Source organism: Canis lupus, chromosome 5 (assembly GCF_011100685.1).
Source record: "Canis lupus familiaris isolate Mischka breed German Shepherd chromosome 5, alternate assembly UU_Cfam_GSD_1.0, whole genome shotgun sequence".
NCBI lineage: Eukaryota > Metazoa > Chordata > Mammalia > Carnivora > Canidae > Canis > Canis lupus.
The window spans coordinates 39,294,665-39,321,648 of NC_049226.1; the positions used below are offsets into that span (position 1 = coordinate 39,294,665).

At 42.6% G+C, this 26,984-nt stretch overlaps 2 protein-coding genes and 1 long non-coding RNA gene across 7 annotated transcripts in view; 1 reads left to right on the plus strand and 2 right to left on the minus strand.

Moving 5' to 3' along the window:
- Nucleotides 1–19,358, minus strand: TVP23B (trans-golgi network vesicle protein 23 homolog B). The gene is given in 7 exon segments (NM_001281930.1): nucleotides 1–1,100; nucleotides 2,904–3,032; nucleotides 6,997–7,128; nucleotides 8,322–8,411; nucleotides 12,844–12,988; nucleotides 14,346–14,428; nucleotides 19,280–19,358. Coding segments are annotated over 7 exon segments (618 nt in total). The 5' UTR covers nucleotides 19,292–19,358; the 3' UTR covers nucleotides 1–1,073.
- Nucleotides 18,840–26,984, plus strand: part of LOC106558818 — an 11,458-nt gene continuing 3,313 nt past the window's right edge. Inside the window, exons 1-2 of the long non-coding RNA XR_005359567.1 lie at nucleotides 18,840–19,412; nucleotides 20,002–20,156. This is a non-coding gene — a long non-coding RNA (uncharacterized LOC106558818). The remainder of the gene's footprint in view (nucleotides 19,413–20,001; nucleotides 20,157–26,984) is intronic.
- CDRT1 (CMT1A duplicated region transcript 1) overlaps nucleotides 22,858–26,984 on the minus strand; it is a 35,840-nt gene continuing 31,713 nt past the window's right edge. For 4 of the 5 annotated variants that reach the window (XM_038536957.1, XM_038536956.1, XM_038536955.1 and 1 more), the window contains one exon: nucleotides 22,858–23,727. In XM_038536957.1, the coding sequence (XP_038392885.1) occupies nucleotides 22,907–23,727 (821 nt within the window). In that variant the 3' untranslated portion in view covers nucleotides 22,858–22,906. Of the gene's footprint in view, nucleotides 23,728–25,193; nucleotides 25,299–26,984 lie in introns of all 5 variants that reach the window. The other variant, XM_038536958.1, reaches the window with a different exon arrangement.

The following is a 26,984-nucleotide window of genomic DNA, read 5'->3' on the forward strand; positions in this document are numbered from 1 at the left end:
TCTTTTTAAATTTTTTAACAATGTATAAATACATTCCACAAAATAATCTGTTGGTTAAAAGATTCCAACAAAGTTTACAGAACCAAGAACAGAATTTGTAGACTCCTACAACCATTTGTAGATTGTTTCATATATTGCTTTAAGAAATATCATTAATACAAATGCATGATTTACAATAGCCCCATTATAGCAAGAAAAAAAATAGATTCATAAAATGTTTCTTAGGCATTTATTATGCCAAGTATTTAAATGATTATTCTCACTATGACATAAGAATAATACTCTTTTAGTGATAAAAGATAGAATTCATTAGGCCAAAGACCACTGAAGAGCTTCCAGGAAGTTCCAAAGTAAAATCTGGCTCTCCCTTCCAAAAAATAAATAGAACAGCAGCAATCTCTAAGGTATCCCCTAAACATAAACCATGAAAATTCCATTTATATTAATTGGGCCTTAAGTACATGAGTTATTACAAATAAAAATAAAATTTACAAACTAGTTAACCACTGGCCCAAATTTGGTTTGTACCTGCCTGTGAGCGCCTAAGATGAGAAGTTTCATCACAAAGTATATATTATGTTGTAAAATTAACAATTACCTCTAACTTACACATAAGCCAAAGTGCTCACTCTTACCATGGAACCAAAACTTTCTTCTGGCAACAATCTACAGAAATAATATGTACACATCTAGAGTTCTGAGACAGACCGAGAACATCCTCCTACATCCTACTGGATCCAATTACAAAGGTCTCCCTTACAAATGTCCATGAACACACTTTCAGTAATCCGGGATATACAGGTTACAAGGACTATGTGCATACATATGTAAGTCGTGAACCAGTTTTGACAATGTTCCTGGCAACACCATACTTTCAAACCCGAAATGCTAGAAAGAAAATGAACAGTTGATGTGAAAACCACCTTTCCATTTTTTAAAGTAAATTTTAAACTGCAAAAACAAACCCAATGCTCCTCTTTGCAACATGTACTCAGTTTCAAAAGGTTCAGAGTCAAGAATCTCTTCAGTTGCTCCCCAGTGTAACAGAACACAGGAGCTTGCTTGCACTCTCCTCAGGAAGTCTGGTCTTCTCCAGCATTCTGCAAAAGAGAAAGAAATCCTTACTGTAAGTGAGAACTCTTTTACTTGGTGAACCAGACTTCAAAGCACGAGGAAAACATTCCCTATCCATCAGCAGAGCCAGCTGCTACACTACCTTACAGTGCATGGCCCAGTTACGTTAAAAATTCTGGACATGCCAGAGAAGCAATCGATGGTTCCACTGAGACATCCAGCAAGCCAATGTCATGTTAGCAGAGCACCACCAGGTGCCACGTAACTCCACTAACCCGACCCATGTTATGGCAGGGTCAAGGTTCAATTTCCCTGTGCTCAATGTCCCTCCCTGCTTTACAAACACTAAAAACCCAAAAGAAAAAAACTAATAAACACATGCTTGATGGGAACCTGGGTGGCTCAGTCGGTTAAGCTTCTGCCTTCAGCGCAGGTCATGACCTCAGGGTCCTTGGACAGAGTCCCACATCAGATGCCCTGCCCAGTGGGGAGTCTGCTTCTCCCTCTCCCTCTGCCTCTCCCTGCTGTTCCTGCACTCTCTCTCTCAAATGAATAAAATAAAATCTTTAAAACACACACACACACATTTGACAATAACCACACAGTGGACCACAGCAAAGGTCTATCTGGGACTGTGCAAAAATCCCTCAGGAGAAGAATCACGTCCCTACAAGACTATTCGTTTTCTGTACTTTTTATCATTTATACAAGAGAAACTGTACAGTGGAATGAAAGAACAATAAATTTCAAGAGAAAACAGGTGGGTTAGGCCCTAGCTAAGTATCATGTGTTGGTGGTATATCCTTAAGAAGTCACTCAATCCACCAGGGTACCAGCCATCTAAATGTAGTTCCTGGACCAGAAGCAACAGCACCACCTGGGAACTTGCTAGACGTGCCAATTATGAGACCCCACCCCAGGTCAACTTTGGGAGTAGGACTCAGCAAACTTTCTCTTAGACTTGTGGGTGATTCTTAGGCATGTCCAAGTTTGAAAACCATTATCTGGTATTATCTGCACAACCTACTGCACTTAAACAATTGGGAGGTATCATACAAAGTAGCTAGTCAATTTCTCCCAAGCTATTTAACCATTACTACTCACCTATGAACAGTACTTTTTCCACTGAAAACCCTGACTTAAATCTTCATACTGGGAAACTAGTTAAAACTTAATGTTCTAGAAAACAAACAAATAAATCTGAGTACTCTAAAACAATCTTTAATGATACAGTCTTATGTCTCTACTTGTTCTTACTATAAATCCTAAAATCATAATATACATTCTCCAAAACTGCTCATTTTAGAGCCACTAGAATTAATGGAAAGCTACTGAACTTAAAGCAAGTTTTTTAAGGCAATTTTTTAAAAACAGATTGTTATCAACGGTAAGTTATCCCTGTGGTTTTAAAATAATTTCAGGGCAGGGTGCCTGTGTGTCTCAGTCGGACTCTTGATTTCGGCTCAGGTCACTATCTCAGGGATGTGAAATCGAGCACCTGCTGAGAGATTCTCTCTCTCCCTCTCCATCAGCTCCTCCCCCCAACATTTTCTTTCTAAAATAATAAATAAATAAGAATAAAATAATCTCTGGGCACTGACAATACATTTCTAGAATGTCCTAAAAGTCAAGAGTAATTAACATAACTTTATCATCATCTCATAGTTAAAAAATATGTGCCTTAAAAAACCTACTTTTTTAAGTATTTCACAAATAGTAAGAAACTCTCTAAGAATTAGAAACTTCATAAAATACTCAATAAGAATTAGAAATGATTCCATCAGTCACTGGCCACATCAAAATTACCCTCACATCCAGAAAACACTTACTTGTCTTAAAAACTGCTTTCCAAGATAAGATGTAGCCATGTTGGTTAAATTCTTCCTGCTGCCCACCTTGCACCTGATATAGCCATACAGGTTGGCACCTTGTAGCACCACACCCATGATAACCACCGCCTGAAAGAAAAAATAATCAATGGTTACTGGCCTAAAAGTGACCTTTCTCTGTGCCAAAACAAAACACACATATGCCAAAAAACAAACAAACAAAAAGACACCAACAACAAAGCAGATTGTCATGGGAAAAAGAAGGAAAAGGAAGCTCATGGGTGGGGCTTGTGCCAAGGAGACTCCTTAACTTAGCAGAACAGACCTATCTAATACATGCTGAGAACAACACACTCATCATCCACCCAACAAATACTATATTAAACACATATGCTATATAGCAGACCCCATGGCAATGCAGTGGATGAATCGTTCTCTCTCTAATATTTTATGTGCATCTGCAAATAAAGATTTATAAAAATTAAATAAATGAGATTCAGAAGAGGCTCAAATGTTAATTATCCCTTTAACAATCATGAGAGAATGGCCAAGAGATAAAGCTCAACAAACCAGGAGCATGCGGAAGGGCATCTCTGCTCCAAGCTGACGTGTGTGACAACTGGCTTCTGGGGAAGCAAAGCAGAGTAGCAAGGCAGCAATCAACAGGTGTTTGCCTTCTGTGATGAGCAGGGTGCAGGGGGAGGCCTAGGAGGAAACGCACTTTGGCAGAGTGGTTTCTTCCTTGGCCACATCTAGGAACCTACAGGTGACCCCACTAAGAACATTAAAGACTGAGAATAAAAAACTCAAGCCTACTTTTTAAATATCATGGAAGAAAAGTGCATTAGGACAATGTGAGGAGGTCTCATGGGTGGACCTCCACCCATGGAGGGGTGGGCTAAGTTCTTCTGTTAAAGGCCAGATAACAAATATTTTAGGGGGCCAAGGGATCTCTGTTGCAAACACTCAACTCTGCCTTTCTGGCCCAAAAGCTGCCACAGACAATACATAAACAGACAAGGCTAGGCTCCAATAAAAAGTTACAAAAACAGGGATCCCTGGGTGGCGCAGCGGTTTGGCGCCTGCCTTTGGCCCAGGGCGCGATCCTGGAGACCCGGGATCGAATCCCACGTCAGGCTCCCGGTGCGTGGAGCCTGCTTCTCCCTCTGCCTGTGTCTCTGCCTCTCTCTCTCTCTCTCTCTCTCTCTCTGTGTGACTATCCTAAATAAATAAATAAAATATTAAAAAAAAAAAAAAGTTACAAAAACAGGTGTTGGGCTGGATTTGGCCCATAGGCCATCGTTTGCCAACCCCTGCTCTAGAATAAACAACTCCTCAACCCATCGGCTGTTAAAAGGATTACCCAGGAAATATTTCTATCTGTAAAAAGCAACACAGCTAAACAGAGTCTCTCTCTCCAATCCAGACTTACTCTCCTTAATCCTTAAGGAGCTGTACAGCTGATTTTAAGGAAGTTAGAGGATTTGAATGTTTAATTAAGGAATAGATTCAAATTCCTAGTAAAAGTAGATTTGTACTTGCTATTTAAAACTTGTGTTTCACAGAAATAAACACATTAGAATTAAACAAGGTTAGTTACCTAAATAAATATAAAACTGTATTTTTATTTAAATAAATCTCTTTCAACTTCTCATGCCTCTCAAACTGGGACACTCCTAATATGCCAGGGATCACCTGAATGCATAGACTGAGCATGAGTCCTGCAACACATTTTAAAATGTATTTATAAGTTAAGCAGACATCTGGTTTAAGATGGTTATAGGAAAACCAGACATCAAGATCTCTCTATCCCTAATATATAATAGTTTTTTTAAATACATAGGTTTAAAAGAGATTTTTTTTAAAGTCTTAAAAAAAAAAAGGCAAACAAGCTGATGCTAATAAATATTTTAAAAGAGGTGGGGGGGGGGGGGTGCTGGTGGTGGGAGAAAGAGCCAGCTTGGTTTTGCTCTATACAACTCCTAGCTCTAATGGAAATTTAACTGATGATCACTACCCCCAACACCTTAGAGGCAGAAGTTCAAAGTATATAGACAGCTCTGAGAAAAAAATGCAAAAAGAGACATGACTCCTACCACATAACACAAGCTACAAATCCCAGCAGTTTGCCATGAGATGGATGCCCCCTCTGATAAGGAGAAGGAGAAGAAGGACTGGCAATCATTAAGTCCATGTTCTCAGCAGAACAGGGGTAGGAAGAGGTTCCTGGAGAGCCTGAGTGACACCCCCTTACCACCCTGTAGTCTTCACCCAGGATCCCAAGCCACCTTTTTCTGCATAACCTGTCCCAGTTCTGTTTGAGGGAAGTGGAAACAGTGCTAGAGAAGAACGGGGCTGACTCCCCCATATGGATGATAAGGCTCCAGGGCCTCACAAATGAACTAAAGCACCAGTATGGAGCACATGCCCACCCAGGACAAAGAACTGCACTATCTAAGAGAAGGCAAAACTCAAGCAAGCAAATAAGTAAGTCTATAACCAACAGAAATCCAAAAGCAGAAGCCGGGAAGAGAAGTGGGAGAAAGAAGTGTGCCATCTTTCACAGCAGGAAACCAGCACATATTCACTACATTTCCTAATCCACGAAAAGAGGGTGTGATACAAACATAAAGGAAGAGAGACCTGCTAGAAAAACTAAAAATACAGAATAAACCTTCCCAACCCCAAGAAAGAATGTATGTGCATATACAACGAAAAAAAAAAAAAAGACCCTATATAGCAAAATAGAGACAAGAATATTAAAAATACAAGGAAAAACATAAAGCCAAAATATACCTGATATCAGTAAATGTTAAAGTCAACTATGAAAAAACAAGATTCATGGTTTGGGTCAAGTGACAGATTATATTTTCCAAAGATGTAGCAATAATACCTGTCCCACATGCTTTTCTAGAACCTCATCAAGCTACAGAGCTTATTTCCCATTCCCTTGAATGAGGACAGGTGGCAAAAGTGATGATTTCTGAACCTAGATTGTTCTCATGGCCTGAATTGTGTCTCCCCAAAATTCTAATGTTGGAAGTCCTAATCCTAGCACCTTAGAATGTCACTGTACTTGGACACAGACTTTTAAAAGAGGTAATAAAGGTAAAAATGAGGCCACTAGGGTGGACCCTAATCCAGTATGACTGGTGTCTTTGTAAAAAGAGATTAGGACGGACGTGCATAGAGGAAAGACCACGTGAAGGAAAAGATGGCCATCCACAAGCCAAGGACAGAGGCCTCACAAAGAAGAAATCAACCCTGCCAACATCTTGATCTGGGATTTCTAGCCTCCAGAACCGAGAAAATGTTCTGTTACTTAAGCCCCCTAGAATGCAGTACTTTGTTATGGCAATTGTAGCAAATAACACAGCTGTAAAAGGCAACTCACCCTCTGAGCTGAGACACTCCAGATTAGAGCTATGACCCTCCAAGGAAACAGTCTAACTGCCATGAGAACCACCATGCTGTGAGGATGCCCAAAATGGCCTTGTGGTGAGACAATGTGGAGAAGCCACAAGACCTCATGAAGAGATGCCTTAGCAGCCTCCAGCCACTGCCTAGCTGCAACCACATGGACCCCAACCCACAGTTTCCCAGGCAAATCCTCTCCAAGCTCCTGAACCAGAGAAACAGTGAGAGATAATAAAACAGCTCTTATTTCAAGCCACTACATCCTGGGAAGATTTACAACATAAGCAATAGACAACCAGAATAAGTTACCAGCTAATATTTTCAGAAAAGCCCATTCTGTTAGTTCCAAACCAAGCTAACCATTTTTGTTTGGCATTTATTGAACATCCCCATCCAACAAGATAATACTGCAATAAATATATGGTGACCTCTGTACAAGGCAGTTGTTAAATCAAAAACTCTGTTAGGCACTTGGGGAATCAGTGAAATGGGATCTTTAAGAGGATTCTGCTCTCCAGTTCAGAGAGCAAGGAGAGTTGGGGACTAGAACTTGGGAAATGTGTGATGGAGCTGCCTATTCAATAGAGGTCCCTAATGTTAACATAGGTGGTTGCTTCTGGTGATTATTCATCAGTCTTCCTAACGAATCAGTCGGTACATCCTCACTGATACTCACCAACCACTTCACTCGGAAGGAGAAAAGCGCGCTAAAGGCAAATATCACCCACAGCACAGGACAGGCAATAAGTCCTAACCAAAAGATTCTTGATTCGGCCTCAGAAACTGTTTTACTCTCTTGAGCAGATGCCTAAAAAAGAACATGAACTTAATAAACCAATATTTTAGCACTTATCAGTAAAAAGTTTAACATTTTTAATTAAAAATACCTTAATTTAAAATTCAAATAAATTAATACAGATGATTCAAGTCCCAAGTTAGAACCCCCCCCCCCCCCAAGGACAGTTAACATATTTACCACTATTTAATTTTAGGAACTAGCTTAAATGTGCTTTAACTCGAGAATTTTGTATTTTCAGTTCAGAATGGACAGTCTGTCATGACCCAAGATGGTAAAGGGTTGTTTCTGACAGGCTTCTGTTCAATTCTTCTTGCACTCTACTGTTTATTCATAAGAAAGCTTTGAATCGCACCATACGAGGTAATGTTCAAGGCAATGAAGGCTACAGTCACCCTGGAGACTAAAATCAAGTCAGGGACCAGAGAAAGAAATGGAATTGGGATTTTGGACAATGACCAAAATGTCTTAGCAATACCAAGAAATTTTAAAGGGTGGTAAGCTGCTTCCATATAGAGTAGTAATATAAAAGGAATATTACTGAGCACAATACTGTGTTCTCAGAAGTGTTGTCAAGGCCTTTCCAAGCAGAAGGCAAACAACTTAATCAGTAGTGTCCAGGAATTCTGTCCTCTGCCTCCCAGGCTGACTTCTCCAAACTGAACGTTCGCTACAGATAAGCAGGCCAACCCAAAACAGATCAGCCTCCCCGAGGGTTCCTGAAGGCAGAAGCTTGAAGAACCCTGTTCTGGTTGACTCAGACTTTCTATCTACTTATAATCCCTCTTCTTTTCTTTTTCCTGCCCACATGTGGGAGTGAACCATGGGAGCAAGAACAGAAAAAGGTGCTGGAAGCAGTTATCTGCTGACAGGGAGAGATCCCTGGAGACATCAGGCACAGCCACACAAAGCTAAGAGACCACAGAGATCATTTAGGAGCAGCCCCTAGATAAGCAGCTTAGCACACAGTACAAACTGACCCCAAATCCTTTCTCAGAGGCTTCTTTCCTGTATGTGCCTTACTTCCAACCTCAATTAGACAGAAAACGCAGATAGTTTGAGAAGGCCGTCTGGTTTAGTGCTGACAAGCCAAGCGATCCGGTTAGTACTTTTCATCGTGAATCCCCCACCCAAAAATATTCAAATGTAATCTACACATAACTTATTGAATGACATTTTGGAAAAAAGGGGGGAGGGGGATTTACCTTCCTGGACTCAAACACCCAATGGCTTTTTCCATCTTCATCTATATGATTCCACCAACGCAGACCAACCATGAGTCTACCGGTGACATTCTGATAAAGATTAACATACACACATTTTAAAAGCATTGTTTAAAAGACCTACCATAAGGTCATATCTTAGTGCAACATATCACAAACCCAAAAAATCTTCGGCTTTTCCTCCATAATACCCAGTTAACAAAGACCACCAGGTAGGCCTGGACATAAAAAATAAAGAAAACGCAACAGCAGGACCAGCAGGGGTGGAGGTGACAGGGTAAGTTTATCAATAAACATCACCCTAGGGTGCCTGGGTACTCAGTCAGTTGAGCATCTGCCTTTGGCTCAGGTCATGATCCCGGGGGTCCTAGGATCCAGCCCCACACCGGGCTCCCTACTCAGCAAGGGAGGGGTGGGGGGCTGCTTCTCCTTCTCCCTCTGGTTCTCTCTCTCTCTCTTTCTCTCTCTCTCACTGTCTCACATAAGTAAATAGAATCTTTAAAAAAAAAAAAAAAGAAGAAGAAGAAAAAAGTTTCTATCAATTATAAGCCACCCAGACTATGGTACTGTTTATAGCAGCCCAAACTGATTAGACAGTGGTGATAGACCAAGGCTTTTTTTCCTCTTATTAATGTAATAAACTACTTTAATAGCTCTCTCAATCTTTATTTACTCAACTAATATTTATTGAGCACCTACTCTGTGCTACAAATAAAATGGTGACTAACAGATACCACCCCTGTCCTCATGGAGCTTCAAGTGTTATGGGGGAGAGAGGCAGTGAACCAATGCACAAATGTGCTGCCACCAACTATAGTTAAGTGCGGTGAGGGAGAAGTGCAGGATGCCTTAAGTAAGAGGAGAACAGGGAAATCTGATCTAGTCTGGGAGTCAGAAAATGTCTCCCTGAGGAATCAACTTTGGGAATGAGATTTAAAGGATAAGCAGGAGCCACTAATGCAGAAGAGTGTTAATTAGAGGTGCCCACTAACAGATTCAGGAGTTCTGTGAACTTGGTGAGGAAAAAAAATTCTATCTTCATTTTCACTAACTTCCAGCTGAAATTCAGTTTATCTTTATATTATAAATGTAGACAATAAACCCCAGTAGAATTATCAGTACCTGTGACTTGGACCAATAAAAACCAGGATATTATTTGCATTGTATTAGACCTGCTGCATGTATCACAAAATCGTGCTTATGCTCATCACGGCTTGGGAAGCAATTAGACCTGCCTCTAGATCTTCTTGTTAATGCATTCGTAAAGAAGCACATAGTACAAAATCAGAAATTTGCCTTTCTTAATGTTTTCATTATATGTCAAAATAAGTGACTTCCTTCGTAATCCTACATATTTTCCTTCGTGTATTTAAAAGCGCTCATAGAAAATAAATAAATAGATAGATAGATAGATAGATAGATAGATAGATAGATAGATAGATAGCGTTCAAAGCTTCGTGAGACTGTGAAACCAGTCTCACATGGCACAAAAAAGGTTAGGGATCCTGGGGCCATGGTGATGGGGGGTTAGAACAATATTCCAGAAGAACAGTCGGCACAGAGCTCTGAGGAAGAAAGTAACATAGATAGATTTATAGGACTTGGTGACTGACCGGATTGGGAGTAGGAAGTAGGAAGAAGGCAATTCCTATGACTGATTTGCTCAAGTTAAAAACCAGTGACTCAAAAAAAATAATAATAAATTAAAAAAATAAAAATAAAATAAAAAAATAAAATAAAAACCAGTGACTCGAGACCCTGTGAAAGGGAGCACGAACAGAAGAGCAACATCTCGGGGCCAGAGGAGAACAGTGAGATTCCATCCAAGCGGGGTGAATCTGAGGTTCCTTCAAGACAATGAGGTGAGACCATCAAGAGGACAGACAGATGGGTCTGCAGCTGTGAGGGTAGGCCTGGGCTGGCAACTGAGGTCTGGGGGTCACACAGCTCACAGACCACCGGAAATCAGAAGCACAGACATACTGCCCAGGAAAGGAACACGGAAAGAGAAGAAAAAGAGGAGCCTTCACGCCAAAATCCGTATTGAAGAAAAAGGCTAAGGAAAAGAAAAGAGCTGGTAGGAAAGACGGAGGACAGCTAGAGGCCGATTTTACTGGCATTTTCGAACACCTTCTCAGAATATTTTCACACTGTTTTCCCATTTCCCCATTCTTTACATTTCTGCTTTGATCATTAGATTATTTTCCAAATTTCTCTTGGGCTTATTGTTTTTTGTTTTTGAAGCTTCTGGACCTCTAATAATAAAAACCTTTAGTCTGCCATTTTTCCTCCGAGTTCAGCCTTCAACACATTCTGAAAGTTTCGATCATTGACACTAACTTATAAATAATCTGTATTTATAGTCTGTTTCCTGTTTAAGCCAAGAGCTTTCACCAGGTTGGCTTTAATTTGTAATTCGGATTTTAAAAACCTTTTTTTTTTTAGATTTTATTTATTTGAGAGAGAGCACAGAGATCGAGAGAATGAGTAGGGGGAGGGGCACCTGGTCATTTCATTCAGATCCTTTAGACCTTATTTTTTTGTCGCTTTGATGTGTTAGACTCCTGTCACAATAATTTTCCCCACCTCCCTCTAGAGCTTCTAACAGTTTCTCCCTACACACGGTTGGAAGGAATGTCACTCTGTGAATGGTCCTCACTGTGACTCATAAGATGAGCTTCTCTGTTCCCCTAAGTGCTGTCTTACTCTCTATTTAGTCTGATCATATTACAAATACCAGGTTTCTTTTTGTTTCAGTTGGGCTGATTATGATTACTATCTTTGTGTCCTTTTACTTTTTCTAATGCCACCATTTTAGTTAGATCCTTCGGTTGGAACTTTTGATTTCTGACCCAATCTTCAAATTTTTGTCTCTTAAAGAGAGTTTAATCAAATTACATTTAGTATTATAACTAATTTGCTACTACTTCCATCACCTTGCACTCTGCCTTGTGACATTTAAGCTTTGCTTTCCTTCTCTTACTATGTGAACTATGCTTTAGTTGCTCCTAGCCTCTCCAACACTGTAGAAGATACACAACTTATTTTAAATTTTATTAAGTTACTATTAAAATTCTAAAACGATTAGTTAACCTTTTTTAGTGTCAGAAAAGGAATAAAACAAAAACCCCATAGAGGCTATTACATTTAAAATTGCTTTAATAATCTTTTATTTGCCTCTTATTTTTATTAATAAGTTAAAATTAAAAAATTAAAAATTAATCTCATTTGCCAAGTGCACTGAGGTTTATAAAGATCGTGATGCATCTCTGTTCTAACAAGTTTCCCAACCGGGCCTCCCCCTTCTACCAAGTCCATTTAATAATTTCCCTATTCTTGACTTCTTAATTTTACATCGTATCTCAATGGTTTGGATATCTATAAGTAATTCTGCCACAGATAAAAGTGATATTTCTAAAGCCCCTGTTTAAAAATAAAAAAGAAAGAAAGAAGTTTATCAGAAAATATACTTTTGGGCAACGTTTTTTTAAAACTCTAAGCCCAGAAGGATTTAATTTATTTATAAACATTGGGAAATGACCAGGAAGAACTGACCAAAGGCCTAGTTCTCTTTGGCTAAACAGAGATTACATGAAAACAAAAAGAAACATTCCTCAAAACAAAATTGTGACTGGGATACAGTAAACACTGCAGAGCATAAAGCAACAGAAGAAATTCAAAGAAAGACAAGCCAAAGACAGCACAAAAGAAAAGCCTACATAAAAAGAGACCTTTATAATCCTCATTCTCAGCATTTCGCAGCGTGTGGAAGCTGGCCAGCACCAAGCCAGCCACTTTCAGTGTCTGTAAGAATCCAGAGGTCTAAAAATGGTGGATCTGCAGACTGTGAATATTGTAACATCTTCCTGGTTTTTGAATCAATATACATCTCTCTGAAATCCCAAAATTAGCTTTTGGTTCTTTTTTTTTTTTTTTTTTTTTGGTATTGTTACCTTTGATTTTTTTTTTCCTCACCATTTTACTAGGAAAATTTCAAGATACACAGAAAAGTCAACTTTTACAGTTACCACCCACTTAGCTATTACTAGAGTCTACATTTAATATTTAATATTAATATAGTTACTTTATCCTATGTTATATGTCCATCTACCCAAGTACCTGTCTATTCATCTATCTCTCCACCTATCACTCATTTGAGTGTAAAGCCACTTACTCCCTCCTATCCCTTACAACAGTTTCTGAACCTCAGCACTATTGACATTTTGGGCCAGGTAATTAAGCAAAACAGGAGGTATGAATGAGAAGCAGTATCTTCCCCGGCTGCTTATCACATTTTGTCTGTTTCATTTTATAGCTGATGTAGGCTGACATAAGGCAGAGACAAATCAGTGGTATTAACACGATGAGGGCTGACATAGGTAACAAAAAGATAACTAATCTAACACAAATCCAAACTGTTAAGAGTAATTTTTTTTCACTTTTTACATATCATTCAATCTCATCATATTAAATACAATGTTAAAATAAAAATGATTAAACCTACCTTGACTGCCCAAAAGTCACATGACAACAACAAGATAATTGTCACCATACAGGCAATAAAGCTGCTGCTGAACAATTCACAGAGAAGATAGACTACAATTGCACTGACTCGAAAGAATAAATGGAAAAATGATGCCACTGGATGTCTGAAAACCAAAACAAAATAAAAGAAATGCAATTACATTTCACCACAGGTACTGCAGACGGAGATGAATGTTTCAGCCATAACATAACCATGCAGAGTTTTGTCAAAGCAAAAGAAATGACTTGAGGAAGAAGCAAACCGCCTACCTCTCTTTTTTCCTAAGTCCCATTATTTGACTAGACCCTGTTGTCACAGAAAATACACTATGGAAACAGGACTTTAATACCTCACTGAATATAAGCTTTCACAAAATATATAATGAGAAACTTTGCCGATCTTGGAGAATTAAGAAAACTATACTCTTAGGATTAAAATCCTATCTTCACATAAAAAACTCATTCTGGAGCACCTGGCTGGCTCAGTCAGAAGAGTGTGTGACTCTTGATCTTGGGGTCTTGAGGCAAAGAAATTACTTAAAAAAATAAAAAATAAAAGAATTCCTGGGCCCTCAGGAAATCACTTCAGGCTTTAAGGCAAAGTAACTATCAGGTAGACCTGTTTTTAACAGCTTTATTGAGATATAATCCACATACCATACAATTCATCTATCTAAAGTGTATATCCCAATGTTTTTTTGGTATAATCACAGAACTGTGCAATCACCACAATCACTCTCAGAACTTTTTCATTACCCCAAAAGAAACTGTGTCCCCACTGGCAGTCCCTCCTCACCAACCCCAACCCCACCCCATCCAGTCATAAGGCACCACTAATATATTGCTGCCTCTACACATTGGCCTCTACACTGGCAGTCCCTCCTCACCAACCCCAACCCCAACCCCACCCCATCCAGTCATAAGGCACCTAATATATTGCTGCCTCTACACATTGGCCAATTCTGGACATTTCACATAGATGAAATCATACATTATGTGGTCTTTTATGACTGGCATCTCTCACTTAGCATAACATTTTCAAAGGTCAGGTAGACTTTGTAGTAAGCAAATTTCTTTAGAGGGAACTAAATTTGGAATAGAAATATGTTTGGCTTGACATGTTCATGTTATTTTATTGATAAAACACATGATTTTGAAATTTACATAGTAAACCAAACTGGAATGGGTCTACAGAAACTAAAGAAATGGTATGTTCTTGGTAAACAGGAGCTAGAAGTAAAAATACCAATGATCACAAAATCGGATTCACAGATGTGAAAACTCGGCAATGAGTAAAATTCCATATGCCAGTTATTCCCAAAGCAAATCTGAAAGGTCCTCTTTGTCTCAGATCAAAGCTCAAACTAGTGATGTCCACTATTCATAAGGACATAACAAGCGTTCTGCCTCGAATCCCATCAGCTGGTGCCCATCTACAGACAGAACAGCACTGGGCACTCACACAACTCTTAAACCTCCTACCTGATCTTGGATTTTTTTGGTCTGTTACTCGTCTCCTCTTCCGCATCAAACAGGGAAACATCCTCAGTGTCGTCATTACTGTCCTAGCAGGAAAATTAAATCTCCATGAAGTAAGGTGAAATTCAGTACCCACGTGCCTCCCACAAAGAAGGCAGCACGCCAAAAAAAAAAAAAAAAAAAAAAAAGAGGCAGCACGCCAGTCCAAATGGAAGACAAGAGTAAGACACTGTCATGGACATCAGGGAGTTCACAACCTAGGGAAAGGGCACCCCAAGATCATGTGGCAACGAGCCATCACTCCCCGCTGCTGAGCCCTATGAGAAAACCCAGGGGTGCCAATGATGCTCCTGCAAACTTCCCACGTGCGCTCTCAGCGGCTCTCTCCCCAGCCACAGCGAAAGCAGAGACCATCGGGGACACATTCGATGCTTTTGGCTCCTTCATGAAACCATCTGCCTATAATATCCTTGTTTCCCTGGCCCCTTCTCACCCTTCGATTTTTAGCCAAAGTGAACGCAAACTGTTGGTCTTGGAATCTCCTGCCTCCTTGGGGGCTTAACTCCATCAATTTTCCCTTTATTTACACTTCCTTGTCTCTTCGGCTCTTCCAATTGGATCTTTCCAATCAGGAAATGAACTTTTTCAGGTGTCATTTATTTCTTGAACAAGATGTTTTAAAAACCCTCATCCTGAACCTCCCCTTCTCTCTTTGGCATTGGTCCCACTAGGCATTCCTCCCTTTCACAGCCTTAGATTCTAAGTGGCTAAGATCCCAACTCATTGCTTCAGCCTCAACCACAACAAACCTGCTTTTACACCTTGCCTAGTGCCAGCCATCCACCACTCACCTGTCTTTACCTCATCCCTGCCAGACTCCAGACCCTCATTACCCACAGAAGTCATCTCCCTTTTTTTTTTTTTTTTTTTAAAGATTTTATTTATTTACTCATGGGAGACACACAGAGAGAGAGGCGGAGATTCAGGCAGACGCAGAAGCAGACTCCCTGCAGGGAGCCTGATACGGCACTAGATCCCAAGACCCTAGGATCACAACCTGAGCCAAAGACAGACACTCAGCCACTGAGCCACCCAGGTGCCACAGAAGCGATCTCCCTAATGTGAGCCACACCAGGTCATTCCCCTCTGCAAATCTGTTCAGTGGTTCTCCTCCATGTATAAGATAAAACTTAACTCCTCCATGCATAGTACAAGACGTCTCATGATCTGATCCCCCTACTTATCTTCAGACTGTCCCTCCCACTGAGTAATGCAGCAGCACCACTGCTACATGTTCTCTGAAAACACCATGGTCTCCCATCTGTCTCCCTTTCTCATGTGTTCTCCACACAGAAAACTCTTCCTGTCTCCATCCTCTACATAGCTCACCATTAGGCAACACCAGATCTCTTTCTAATTTCAGCTAAAATACTGAAAGAACTAAGAAACTTTCACTGAAATCCCCAGGCTTCCCATTTCCCATGTTCCCACAGCACCAGGACAAATGCTCACCTGCACAACCATCTCAAGGTACCTGCAGGTCTCCAATGACTACCTCCATCTAGACTCTATGCTACAGGAGAGCAGGGAGTGTCACTCCTCGTGCACTGCATTGTAGTAAGTCCTAGTGTCCAGTAGAGCACCCTGCCAGGTGGTACAGTATTTATTGAAGGCAACAGCGAATGCACAAAGGAGGTGACTGCAGACTATGATCAGAGACAGGAGAAATACAAGTGCAAATGAGAGCAGGGGAAGCAAGAAGCTCATTTCTGTTAGTGAGTTCTGGAAGAGGGCTTCTGTGCTGGGCACTGACAGAGCAAGGGGGCCCCCTGTTCACACAAGGGACTTGGTGTATTTTCAAAGGCAGAAAGTAGAAATACACAGGTATATATAGGGAATGGCCAAGAAGTCCACATGGTAAGTGAACAGTGAGAGAAGCAGAACAAGAGCTAAAGCTTTAAAAGGAAAATGGACTCAGAGATCGGAGACCAGTAGTTCTCAACCTTGGTCTATAGGCTGGAATTGCCTAAGGTGCTTTTAAAAAGGAAACAAAACAAAACAAACAAACCCTGATGTTTGGGTCCCCACCCCAAGGTTCAGATGTAATTGGTCTGGGGAGTGGTCTGGGCATCTGGATTTTTTTAAACTCCCCTCCCCAAGATGATAAAAATGTGCAGCCAAGACTGAGATCCACTGTATGATGCTATGGATTGAGACTTCCGCCCTTGATCCCAACAGTCCACAATTTACATCCAGCAGCCAGGGTGACCTTTCACACTTAGATTATCAACCTCCTGACAACCTAGAGGACTTTGAAAAACTGACTCCCTATCAGGACCCATGGTGATCTAGCCCCGCCCACTTCTAAGACCTTATCTCCGGACACCCCCTTCACGATCTGTATGCACTGAATAATGCTTCCTCTCCCTCCTGCCAAAGACACCCTGGTTCTAATGCCTGGAATTCATAAATATGTCAATTTACTTAGCAAAAAGATTTTTTGCAGATGTGACTGAATTAAGGATCTTGAGTGGGGAAGTGGAGCCTAGATTATACAGGTGGGCCCAACGATGTAATTACAATGGTCTTTATAGAGGAACAGAGGAGGGTCAGAGTCAGAGAGGGTACTGAGACCATGAAATGCAGAAGTCAGAGAGATTTGAAGATGGAAGAAGACCACTAGCCAGGAATGCAAGTGGCCTCTAGAAGCTAGAAACAGCAAGGACAAATCTAAGATTCTCTCCTAGAGCCTCCAGAAGGAACACAACTCAGCCAATACCTTCAGGTTAGCCAGCCCTCAGGACTCATTTTGGACTTCTGACCCAGAACTGTGATGTGATAAATCTGAATTAAGCCACTAAATTTATGATAATCTGCAGCAACAGGAAACCTATAGAGTAACTGTGCCCATGCCACACTAAGTCTTCTTTTTAATTCCTTGAACATGCCAAATTTGCACCCCACTGGGTCCTTTTACATTTGTTCTATCTAGTTCTTCCTAGAACACTCTTTTCTCTTACCCTGTTCTTTGTAAAACTGGCTTATTAAATAAATACCGAGCGCCAAGCACTGTTTTTAAGTGGTACACCCTGTAATAAGAAAAAAGACAAATAGTTCTGCACTTTTGGAGCTGCCTTTACCAAGATGGGGAAGGCTGTGGGCACATCAGGGCGAAATTAAGAGTTTTGAACTTTAAGCTGAAGATTCTGATATTAAGAACTTTAAAAAAAAAATTGAGAATAGGAACCATTAGCATGTCCTGCGCACAGGACTATCACATTCCAATTTAGGTATTAAAAGGAAAATTCTGGGGCAGCCCCGGTGGTGTAGCAGTTTAGCTACTAGCCCAGGGCGTGATCCTGGAGACCTGGGATCAAGTCCCACTTCGGGCTCCCTGCATGGAGCCTGCTTCTCCCTCTGCCTGTGTGTCCCTGCCTCTCTCTCTATGTCTCTCTGAATAAATAAAAAAAAATTTAAAAAAAGGAAAATTCTGGCTACTGTATGGAGACTCTGGGAGGGAGAGGGAAAGACAAAGACACAAAGCTATGAGGCTGGTTTAGGATTCTAATCCTAATAACGGAGTCAAGAGGTAATGGGTTGCTCTAGGGTGGATGCATTGGAGGCAGTGAAATGAAGTGGACGCCTGGGTGGCTCAGTCCATTAAGCTTCCAGCTCTGGTCGTGATCCCAAGATCAGGCCTTGAGCAGGCAGCCTGCTTCTCCCTCTCCCTCCGCCTGCCTTTCCCCCTGCTTGTGCTCTCTCCCTGTCAAATAAATAATAAAATCTTAAATTAAAAAAAAAAATGGGAACAGTCAGCATGGTGTTTTTCTTCAGCCTGGGTTCACGTTCTGAAAGCGGAATCTAACCATCATTGGAGGGACGTCTGGGTGGCTCCGAAGCTGAGCATCTGCCTTCGGCTCAGGGCGTGACCCCGGAGGTCCCGGGATCGAGTCCCAGGTCGGGTTCCCTGCGTGGAGCCTGGGTTCCTCTGCCTCTGTCTCTTCCTCTCTGTGTCTCTCATGAATAAATAATTAAAAATCCTTAAAAAAATAATAATAACCATCATTGGATCTTCTCCACTCAAGCGACCTCCTCAGAGTGGTCTTTTCTGACCATAAATTCTAAGGTTGTCCTGTTTCTCTGATACTTGCCACATCACTGTGTGTTTGCCCTCATTACCTGAAAACCTCCTCAGCTATGTGACTTATTCTCTCCTCCCACCCCCGGCACCGTAAGCCTGTCTGTCTGTACTGCTCACAGCCCTATCCCAGGCCCAGAACAGTGAGTGCCAGGCCCATAGTAATCCCTCAGTAAGAAAAAAGTACCTACATTTTTTAGTGAAAGTGCACTATAAGCAGCAAAAAAGTTTCTAGCATGGGAAGAGATTATTAAATGATTCTTACTCATCTGGTCGCAAACGGCAACTAACTCTTAAGGGCACAGATGCGATCACCAAAGTGGTAACAATCACCACTGGCGTCACTCCGGCAACGGACGCACGGAGGCAACGGACGCACGGAGGCCAAGGCTCCATCCCTGGCGGTGCCTCCTCCTCGCACTGGACGGCGGAGCAGCCCTCGGAGTCCCGGAACGGCTGGGGAAAGCCGGACCACCCGCAACTTCACACCTGAGAGCGTCCCCGCAGCCCGGCACCCGCGCCGCCCAGCGCCCCGCGTCGGCGGCCACGGGGCTTCTGCACAGGCGCAGCCGGGCCACCCTCCTCCACCACAGGCCTTGGGGCTCCCGACCGCGCTCCCGGACACGCGCCCGCGGCCCTCGCCCCCCCGCGGCCCCCACTCCCAGGCTGGGGCTGCAAGCGGGGCTGCAGGCTCAAGGGCCCGGGGCCGCCACACTGGCGCCCCTCGGACCCGGCAGGCCCGGCGCCCAGCCACACCCACACCCACACCCGCCCTCCAGGCGCGCCCGCAGCCCCTCACCTGCTGCAACATGACGGCCCTGCGCCAGCCCCACTTCCGGGAGCCACGTCAGCCCCGCAGCTGACGCGACGCGGTCGCCACGGGAGGGGCGGGACAAAGGACAAGCGCGGACCGTTCCCACTTCCGCTTCCAGGTGCTTCCCAAGGGGCGTGACTGCGGGGGCGGGGCGAGCACGTGGGCGGGGCATCCGGGGCGGAGCGCGAGGCCGGTTGGGGTCTCGGGGGCGGGGCGAGGGCGTGGGCGGGGCGAGCTGGGGCGGAGCGCGAGGCCGGTTGGGGGGTCTCGGGGGCGGGGCGAGGGCGTGGGCGGGGCGAGCTGGGGCGGAGCGCGAGGCCGGTTGGGGTCTCGGGGGCGGGGCGAGGGCGTGGGCGGGGCGAGCTGGGGCGGAGCGCGAGGCCGGTTGGGGGTCTCGGGGGCGGGGCGAGGGTGTGGGCGGGGCAAGCTGGGGCGGAGCGCGAGGTGGCGGGCGGCGGGCGGCGGGCGGCGGGGGTCTGGGCGAGCGCAGGGAGGGACTCGGCTCCCGTTAGCCGGCTGCGAAGCGAGGACTGAGCGGGGGCGGAGGGCTGGTCCCAGCGGAGCGAAAGACCCTGGCGAGAGCATCCCCAAGGCTCCATCCGTGACCTGAGAGCAAGGGGCGTGGGGCCCTATTGTTTCACAGTTGCATTGTGTTTGAATGTTTTACAGCATATGTTCATGTACTGTATGTGTACCCTAAATTGTAGAAGCAACTGAAAAAAGATAAACGTGCTCCTGTAAAGAGGCGGGAAGGTGCTAAGAAGAAACGAGATGGAGGGCTCTAAATGCAGGGAGGAAGACAGGCCAGGAAACAGGAAGGAACAGAGGTTGAGAGCGTGGGTTTGAGTCCCTGCATCTCCAGGTACTAGCTGCCCAGCTAGCTTCTACGTCCATCGCTCCCCAGTTATAAAGTGGGGATGAAAACAGTATCCCAGGGCAGCCCGGGTGGCTCGGCGGTTTAGCGCCGCCTTCAGTCCAGGGCGTGATCCTGGAGACCTGGGATCGAGTCCCCTGTCCATATTGGGCTCCCTGCTTCTCCCTCTGCCTGTGTCTCTGCCTCTCTCTCAATCTGTGTCTCTCAAAATCTTTAAAAAAAAAAGGAAGAAAATGGTATCCCAGTAGGGTAAACGTGCTTACTAAATGGAATTCTTATTACTGCTTTTAAGTTTAATCGCTGGAGGTATCATTTCACTCCGTGAAGGACCTGAAATTCAACGACTTTACGTCATCTCTGACACTGTGATTATAATAGTGTGATTGTAACAATAGCCTATCTGCCCAGCCTACATCAAAGTGCTGTTGGGAGACTCATGGAATTAACACATTTCCTTCATGGAGGGGATCCCTTCCATAGAAATCACAATTTTTACATGGCTATTTATTAGTGCTGCGTTAATTTACTTGAGAGTGAGCAGGGAGGAAGAGAGAGAGAAACTGAAGCTGATGCCACAGAGAGCGCAGAGCCAACTCAGGGCTGTATCCCAGGACTCTGAGATCATGACCTGAGCTGAAATCAAGAGTTGGTTGCTTACTGGACTGAGCCACCCAAGCACCCCTGCATTCTATCTGAATCTATTACTTCCTATGTCAAAAAAGCTTGGTTCAGTCTACCTGCTGTGCAGGCAAAAGCCCAATTCTTCCCTACTGTGTTTTTCCACTATCTCCTTTACTCTTCCCATAAAGCACTTCTCTTCTGGTCACTAGATGCGTGGAAGTTTCTTCCCCACGCCAAGCAATTTTCTGGAATACCAGCTGGGTATCCTACAATTCAATTCAATTCTGACAGTATCTATCTATCAGGAGATAGAAGCCAGATCCCACAGGTTATAGGCTCAGTCCCAGAAGACCCTCACACACATGTGTTTGCACTCTCTCACACACACACTCTTCAGATGCCACTTGGAGGCCCAGTTTCTCACCTGGGCTTCTGACCAACTGGCTATAGATCAAAGGTTCCAATGACCTCCTTCTTAAGTTCAATTAATTTGCTAGAGGGGCTCACAGAACTCAGGGAAACATTTACTTACCTGTATTAAAAGACACAGATGAACAACCAAATAAAGACATACAAGGCAGGGCAGCCCTGGTGGCTCAGCGGTTTAGCGCTGCCTTCAGCCCAGGGTGTGATCCTGGAAACCTGGGATCGAGTCCCACGTCGGGCTCCCTGCATGGAGCCTGCTTCTCCCTCTGCCTGTGTCTCTGCCTCTCTCTCTCTCATAGAGAGAGAATTGCATAAATAAATAAATTTTTTTTTAAAAAGACATATAGGGCAAGGTCTGAGAGAGTCTGTGGAGTTGGGGTGTGTCACCTTCCCCATGTGTTCACCAACCTGGAAACTCTCTGAGCCCCATGCTATTGAGATTTTTATGGCGGCTTCATCACAGTAGGTATCATGGATCATGAACTCCATTTCCAGCCACTCTCTCCTCTCTGAAGGAAGGGGGGGGGGCGCTAAAATCTCTAACCTTCTAATCCTGACTTGGTCTTTCCGGTGACCAGCCCCCATCCAGGAGCCATCCAGGAGCTCACTCTGAGTCCCCTCATTAGAACAAAAGATGCTCCTAGTGGTCATATCAGTTAGGAATTTATAAGGGTTTCAGAAGCTCTGTGCCAGGAACTGGGGGCAGAGACCAATATATATTTTCCATTATTTCACACCATACTGTGGTCATGCTGAGCCATCAAGGAGAAGCCACCCCTTTGGATAGGGCTTGAGCTCTCCAATGGGCCATAACTCCCATAGTGTACTACATTTTTTTTCTTTAATTACTTGCCTCGTCCCTGACATCATCCTTGGAAGGTCTAAGTGGAAACATCAACACATTTGATATGAGTGTCCTTCTTTGAAGAAAAGACAAATATGCTTAATTCTGTTCCACAGGAGTTAGCTCTGAGAAGGAAAAGAATACATAATGTTCTCAAATGCAATAGGTCAGCCCTACTAAGGGCCTCTCCTTTTATTTTTTTTTTTTTGTTTTTGTTTTTTGTTTTTTTTATTTATTTATTTATGATAGTCACACAGAGAGAGAGAGAGAGAGGCAGAGACATAGGCAGAGGGAGAAGCAGGCTCCATGCACCGGGAGCCCGACATGGGATTCAATCCCGGGTCTCCAGGATCGCGCCCCGGGCCAAAGGCAGGCGCTAAACCGCTGTGCCACCCAGGGATCCCAGGGCCTCTCCTTTTAGATTAACTGGACTCATTGAGCTTCATCAGGCTTCAGTGCAAAAATACCAGGGAATTCCAATGCATTATTCCGATACAGTATTATCAGTTCATTTGCTATCAGAATAATAGCACTAAATTGGTGGTGATGAGTGGTATTTAATTTTCCAATGATCACTTTCCCATCTCCCACCAGTGATGTTGGGCTTTCATAAGTTTCATTAAATGGTTTTCAGTGGGAACACAGATGGCAATCTCTCCCAGTAACCCCACCCCACCCCCGTTTTCTTGATGATAGTATCAATTCTTTGGTTCTTAGGAAGATAATTAAGACTACCCACATCGCCAAGGTATAGTCCAAAACAAACAAACAAGCAAAACAAAAGGCCAAACACCAACATCCACTTGGTTCTCTGTTTATTTTAAGATGTTCATTTCCCAAGGCTGGTTCAGATAAACATGTTTTGTCCAAGTTCAGGGGCTGCTGTTTTCCCTCGCTTCATGAAATTATCGATAGGTAGCCCTTTGATTTTCCTGATCCATGCAGCTTTGCTGGCTTTTTCTGGATTGACCACTCCACTGGGCTCTCTGGCCTGATACTCCTTCATCTTGGCTTCCCCATACTCTTTCTCCTCCTTTACCGTCAACAACATGAACTCAGTGTTCATTCTAAAGGGATCAAGGGTCTTGTAGAAGCGAGGTCGTTCTTTCTTGACAGACTTGGTTGTCATGCCCATTGGTGGAGCCAGCATGCGGTTGGGTTTAATAACCTGCAGGCTGGTTAATGGGCTGAAGTTGCGCACGGTCCCATCGATGGAGCTGGTCGCCTGGTCTTCACCCCTGAGGCTGCTCTCGAATCTGGGGCGGATAATCACAGGCTGGGGTATGGTGGACTGGACCCTGGGACTGTGCAAAGAGTTCTTCAGGTTGGGCTGCAGTTTCTGGATCTCAAGGGGAATATTGGTTTGTTTCACATTGATGGGAGGGTGGTTCCACCTCAACCTATCGACTGCGTGTTGGACTGATTTTCCTTTGAAACTCAGGACCTTCCTTGGATGGGAAATTGAAGGTCCCCAGGCATCAATGACTTGGGTTTGGGGCCTCCGGGGATAGGCAAACTCCCCTGAATTATGAGCCTGCTGCAGGGCATTAACTGTCAGAAGGAACTGATCTGGCGACATAGGGATTTGCCAGCGCTTTTTCTTTGAACGCCTGATCAAGTCTCCAGGAGTTTTGAGTTGTCCTTCTTTTTGTACTTTTTCCCCATCCTCTAGTTTTTCAGAAAGAGAAAACAAAAGCAAGTCAGAGTGTTCCATGAAAACCAGTAAGTAGTTATGCATGAAAATTAAACCCATTCTAATGGCTGTGCAAACTGAGGTCTTTGTTATCCAATGGCCATGCCAAGATGTGGACAAAAATCCTCTGTGACACTGGAAATGATGACATATTCAACACAACAAGTGTTTAATAAATCTCCTAGAACCTGAGGACAAGTGTGTATTAAACTCTAGATATGCATGTTTTGGAGGGAAGGGATATAATCCCAGTATTTCACACATTTTGAAACCTCCCTGTAGGAGGGAGCTTCACCCCTCTTTTATGATTCACAGAAAATAGGCCTTCTAAATTTATAGTAATGAGGGATGCCTGGATGGCTCAATGGTTGAGCATCTGCCTTCGGCTCAGGGCCTGATCCCATGGACCTGGGATCAACCCTGCATCAGGTTCCCTGCTCAGTGGGGAGCCTGCTTCTCCCTCTGTCCATGTCTCTGCCTCTCTCTCTGTGTCTCTCATGAATAAATAAATATTTTAAAAACATAAAATAAAAAAATAAATTTATAGTAATGAATCTCTAAACAAAAATTGTATCATAAAGTTTGATCTCCGTCTTATTGATTACTAATCAAACTTGATTCTAAATGATCTTTGGGCATTTCCAAAACCAAAACAGCCTCCAAAATATATATCACCTCTAGGAAATGCAAAATATCACAACATAACCAAAAAGTGCAATTTCTGAAAAGGAGTTCCTAAAATGTTTTTGAGTAATAGCAGCAGTTCCAAAAGCCACTTGACATGAACAAGAGATTCACTCTAGCATACTAATACAATCAAGGCTTCCAAGATGCTAAATACCTATGAAGTAACAAGGATGTCTTCACACATGAGCAAATCTATTTTATCTCTCCCATTTGGGCTTTTCAATCCCTACAATACCTCACAGATATACTGAAAGCATTATCCCCATTTTTTAAAAAAGATTTTGTTTATTTATTCATGAGAGACACCCAGAGAGAAGCAGAGACACAGGCAGAGGGAGAAGCAGGCTCCCTGCAGGGAGCCCAATGTGGGACTTGATCCCAGGACTCCGGAATCATGACCTGAGCCAAAGGCAGACGCTCAACCACGGAGCTACCTGGGTGCCCTGCATTATCCCCATTTTACAAAAGGAATAACTCAGTCATGAAAAATAGAAGTTATTTGTCTAGTCCAACCTAACAATTAAAAGTCTGTATCCCAAATTATGTCAATGCATAACTAGCAAATAAAACGCAAAGTGCACTGAGCATATAATTTTCCTTGACAAAAAGGGCTTTATCCCAAGATGTTTGTGTATGGGAATACTAAGAAGGAAGTTTCAAATATCTCCCTGTCTACTTTGTTAGAAAAATAATATCTCATTAAATTATTAAATGTTGTGGGGAACCTGGGGTGGCTCAATGGTTGAGCGTCTACCTTTGGCTCAGGGTGCGATTCCAGATAGGATCAAGTCCTTCATGGGCTCACCGTAGGGAGCCTGCTTCTCCCTCTGCTTATGTGTCTGCATCTCTCTTTGTGTCTCTCATGAATAAATAAATAAAAATCTTTTTAAAAATTATTAAATATTGTTAAATCATTAAATATTATTTAATAATTACAGTATTAAATGATTATATTACATATTATTACATTCCTGTTAAATTGTAAAATATTAAGTATTTTTACTAAAGCATACAAAAATAAAATTAAGATGTCAAAATCTGTCCTTCTAATCTCATAATAAACCACTCTGCATGTGTGTGTGAAAACATACATAGCTTTTCTCCTCTAAGAAAAAGAATTGTGTCGGGGCACCTGAATGCCTGAGTCAGCTAAGCGTCTGACTTGACTTTAGCTCAGGTCACAAGATTGAGCCCCACCCAAGTCAGGCTCCCAGCTCAGCGTAGAGTCAGCTTGAGATTCTCTCCTTCTCCCTCTGCCCCGCCCCCACACTGTCTCTAAAATAAATAAATAAACAAAATCTTAAAAAAAAAAGGAATTGTGTTGAAAAAGTGGGGTTAGAAGGAAATACCTCAACTTAATAAAGACCATATATGAAAAACCCACAGCTAACATACTCAGTGGTGACACACACACACACATATACAGAAGAATATTACGTAGTCATTAAAAAGGATGAAATTATGCCATTTGAGACAACATAGATTGATCTGGAGGGTATTATGCTAAGTTCAATAAGTCAGACCAAGAAAGACAAACACCACATGATTTCACTCACAAGTGAACAAGTGAAACTTAAAAAAAAAAAAAAGAATAAACAAAAAGTAGAATCAGACCTAAAAATACAGAGCACAACCTTATGTGCAAGTAGTTGTGCAAGTGGTGGGGAAATGAGCAAAATGGGTGAAGGGAAGTGAGAGATACAGGCTTCCAGTAAAGAAATGAATGAAGTCTCAGGAATAAAAGGCACAGCATAAGGATTACAGTCAATGATATTGTAATAGAGTTGTATGGAGACAAATGGCAGCTACACTTGTGGTGAACAGGGTGTCATATACAAATCTGTCAAATCCTTATGTTGTACATCTGAAGCTAATGGAACGCTGTGGGTCAACTATACTCAAATTTTTTTTTAAGGAATTGTGATGACTCATTGTTCATTAATGTGTCTTTTTTTGTATAAGAATATATTGTGAATCTCTAAGTCACTATATGTGGATCCTCATGATACAATTTTTAGCTAGTAGATCATATTCCACAGTATGAATTTTTCTTTATCAACTTAGTCATTGCCCACTGGTGGACATTTCATTTGTTAGTGATCAACTTTAAAGAAATGCAAATACTATTTTTATTTATCACATAAGCAAGTGCAAAATTATGGATAAGCAAGTACAAAACTATGGATAACACCCAGTTTGGGCATGGATGCAATGGGAGTTCTCATGCATTGTTGGTGGGACTGTAAGTTGATGAATCATTTTTTAAGGATGACTGTGGCAATATCCTTCTGAATTTTTTCTATTTTTATTTTTTTATTTCTTAAGAAAACACCCTCAAGGCAGGGCTTAAACTCATGACCCTGAGATCAAGACCTGAGTTGAGATCAAGAGTCAGATGCTTAACCAACTGAGCCACCCAGGTGCTCCTCTAATTTTTTTTAATCCAAAGAAAATAATCAGTTATGCTAGTGTTATCTTCTTTTTTCATTATTTTAAAACATTTTAATTCCAGTATAGTGAACATACAGTATTATGTTAGCTTCAG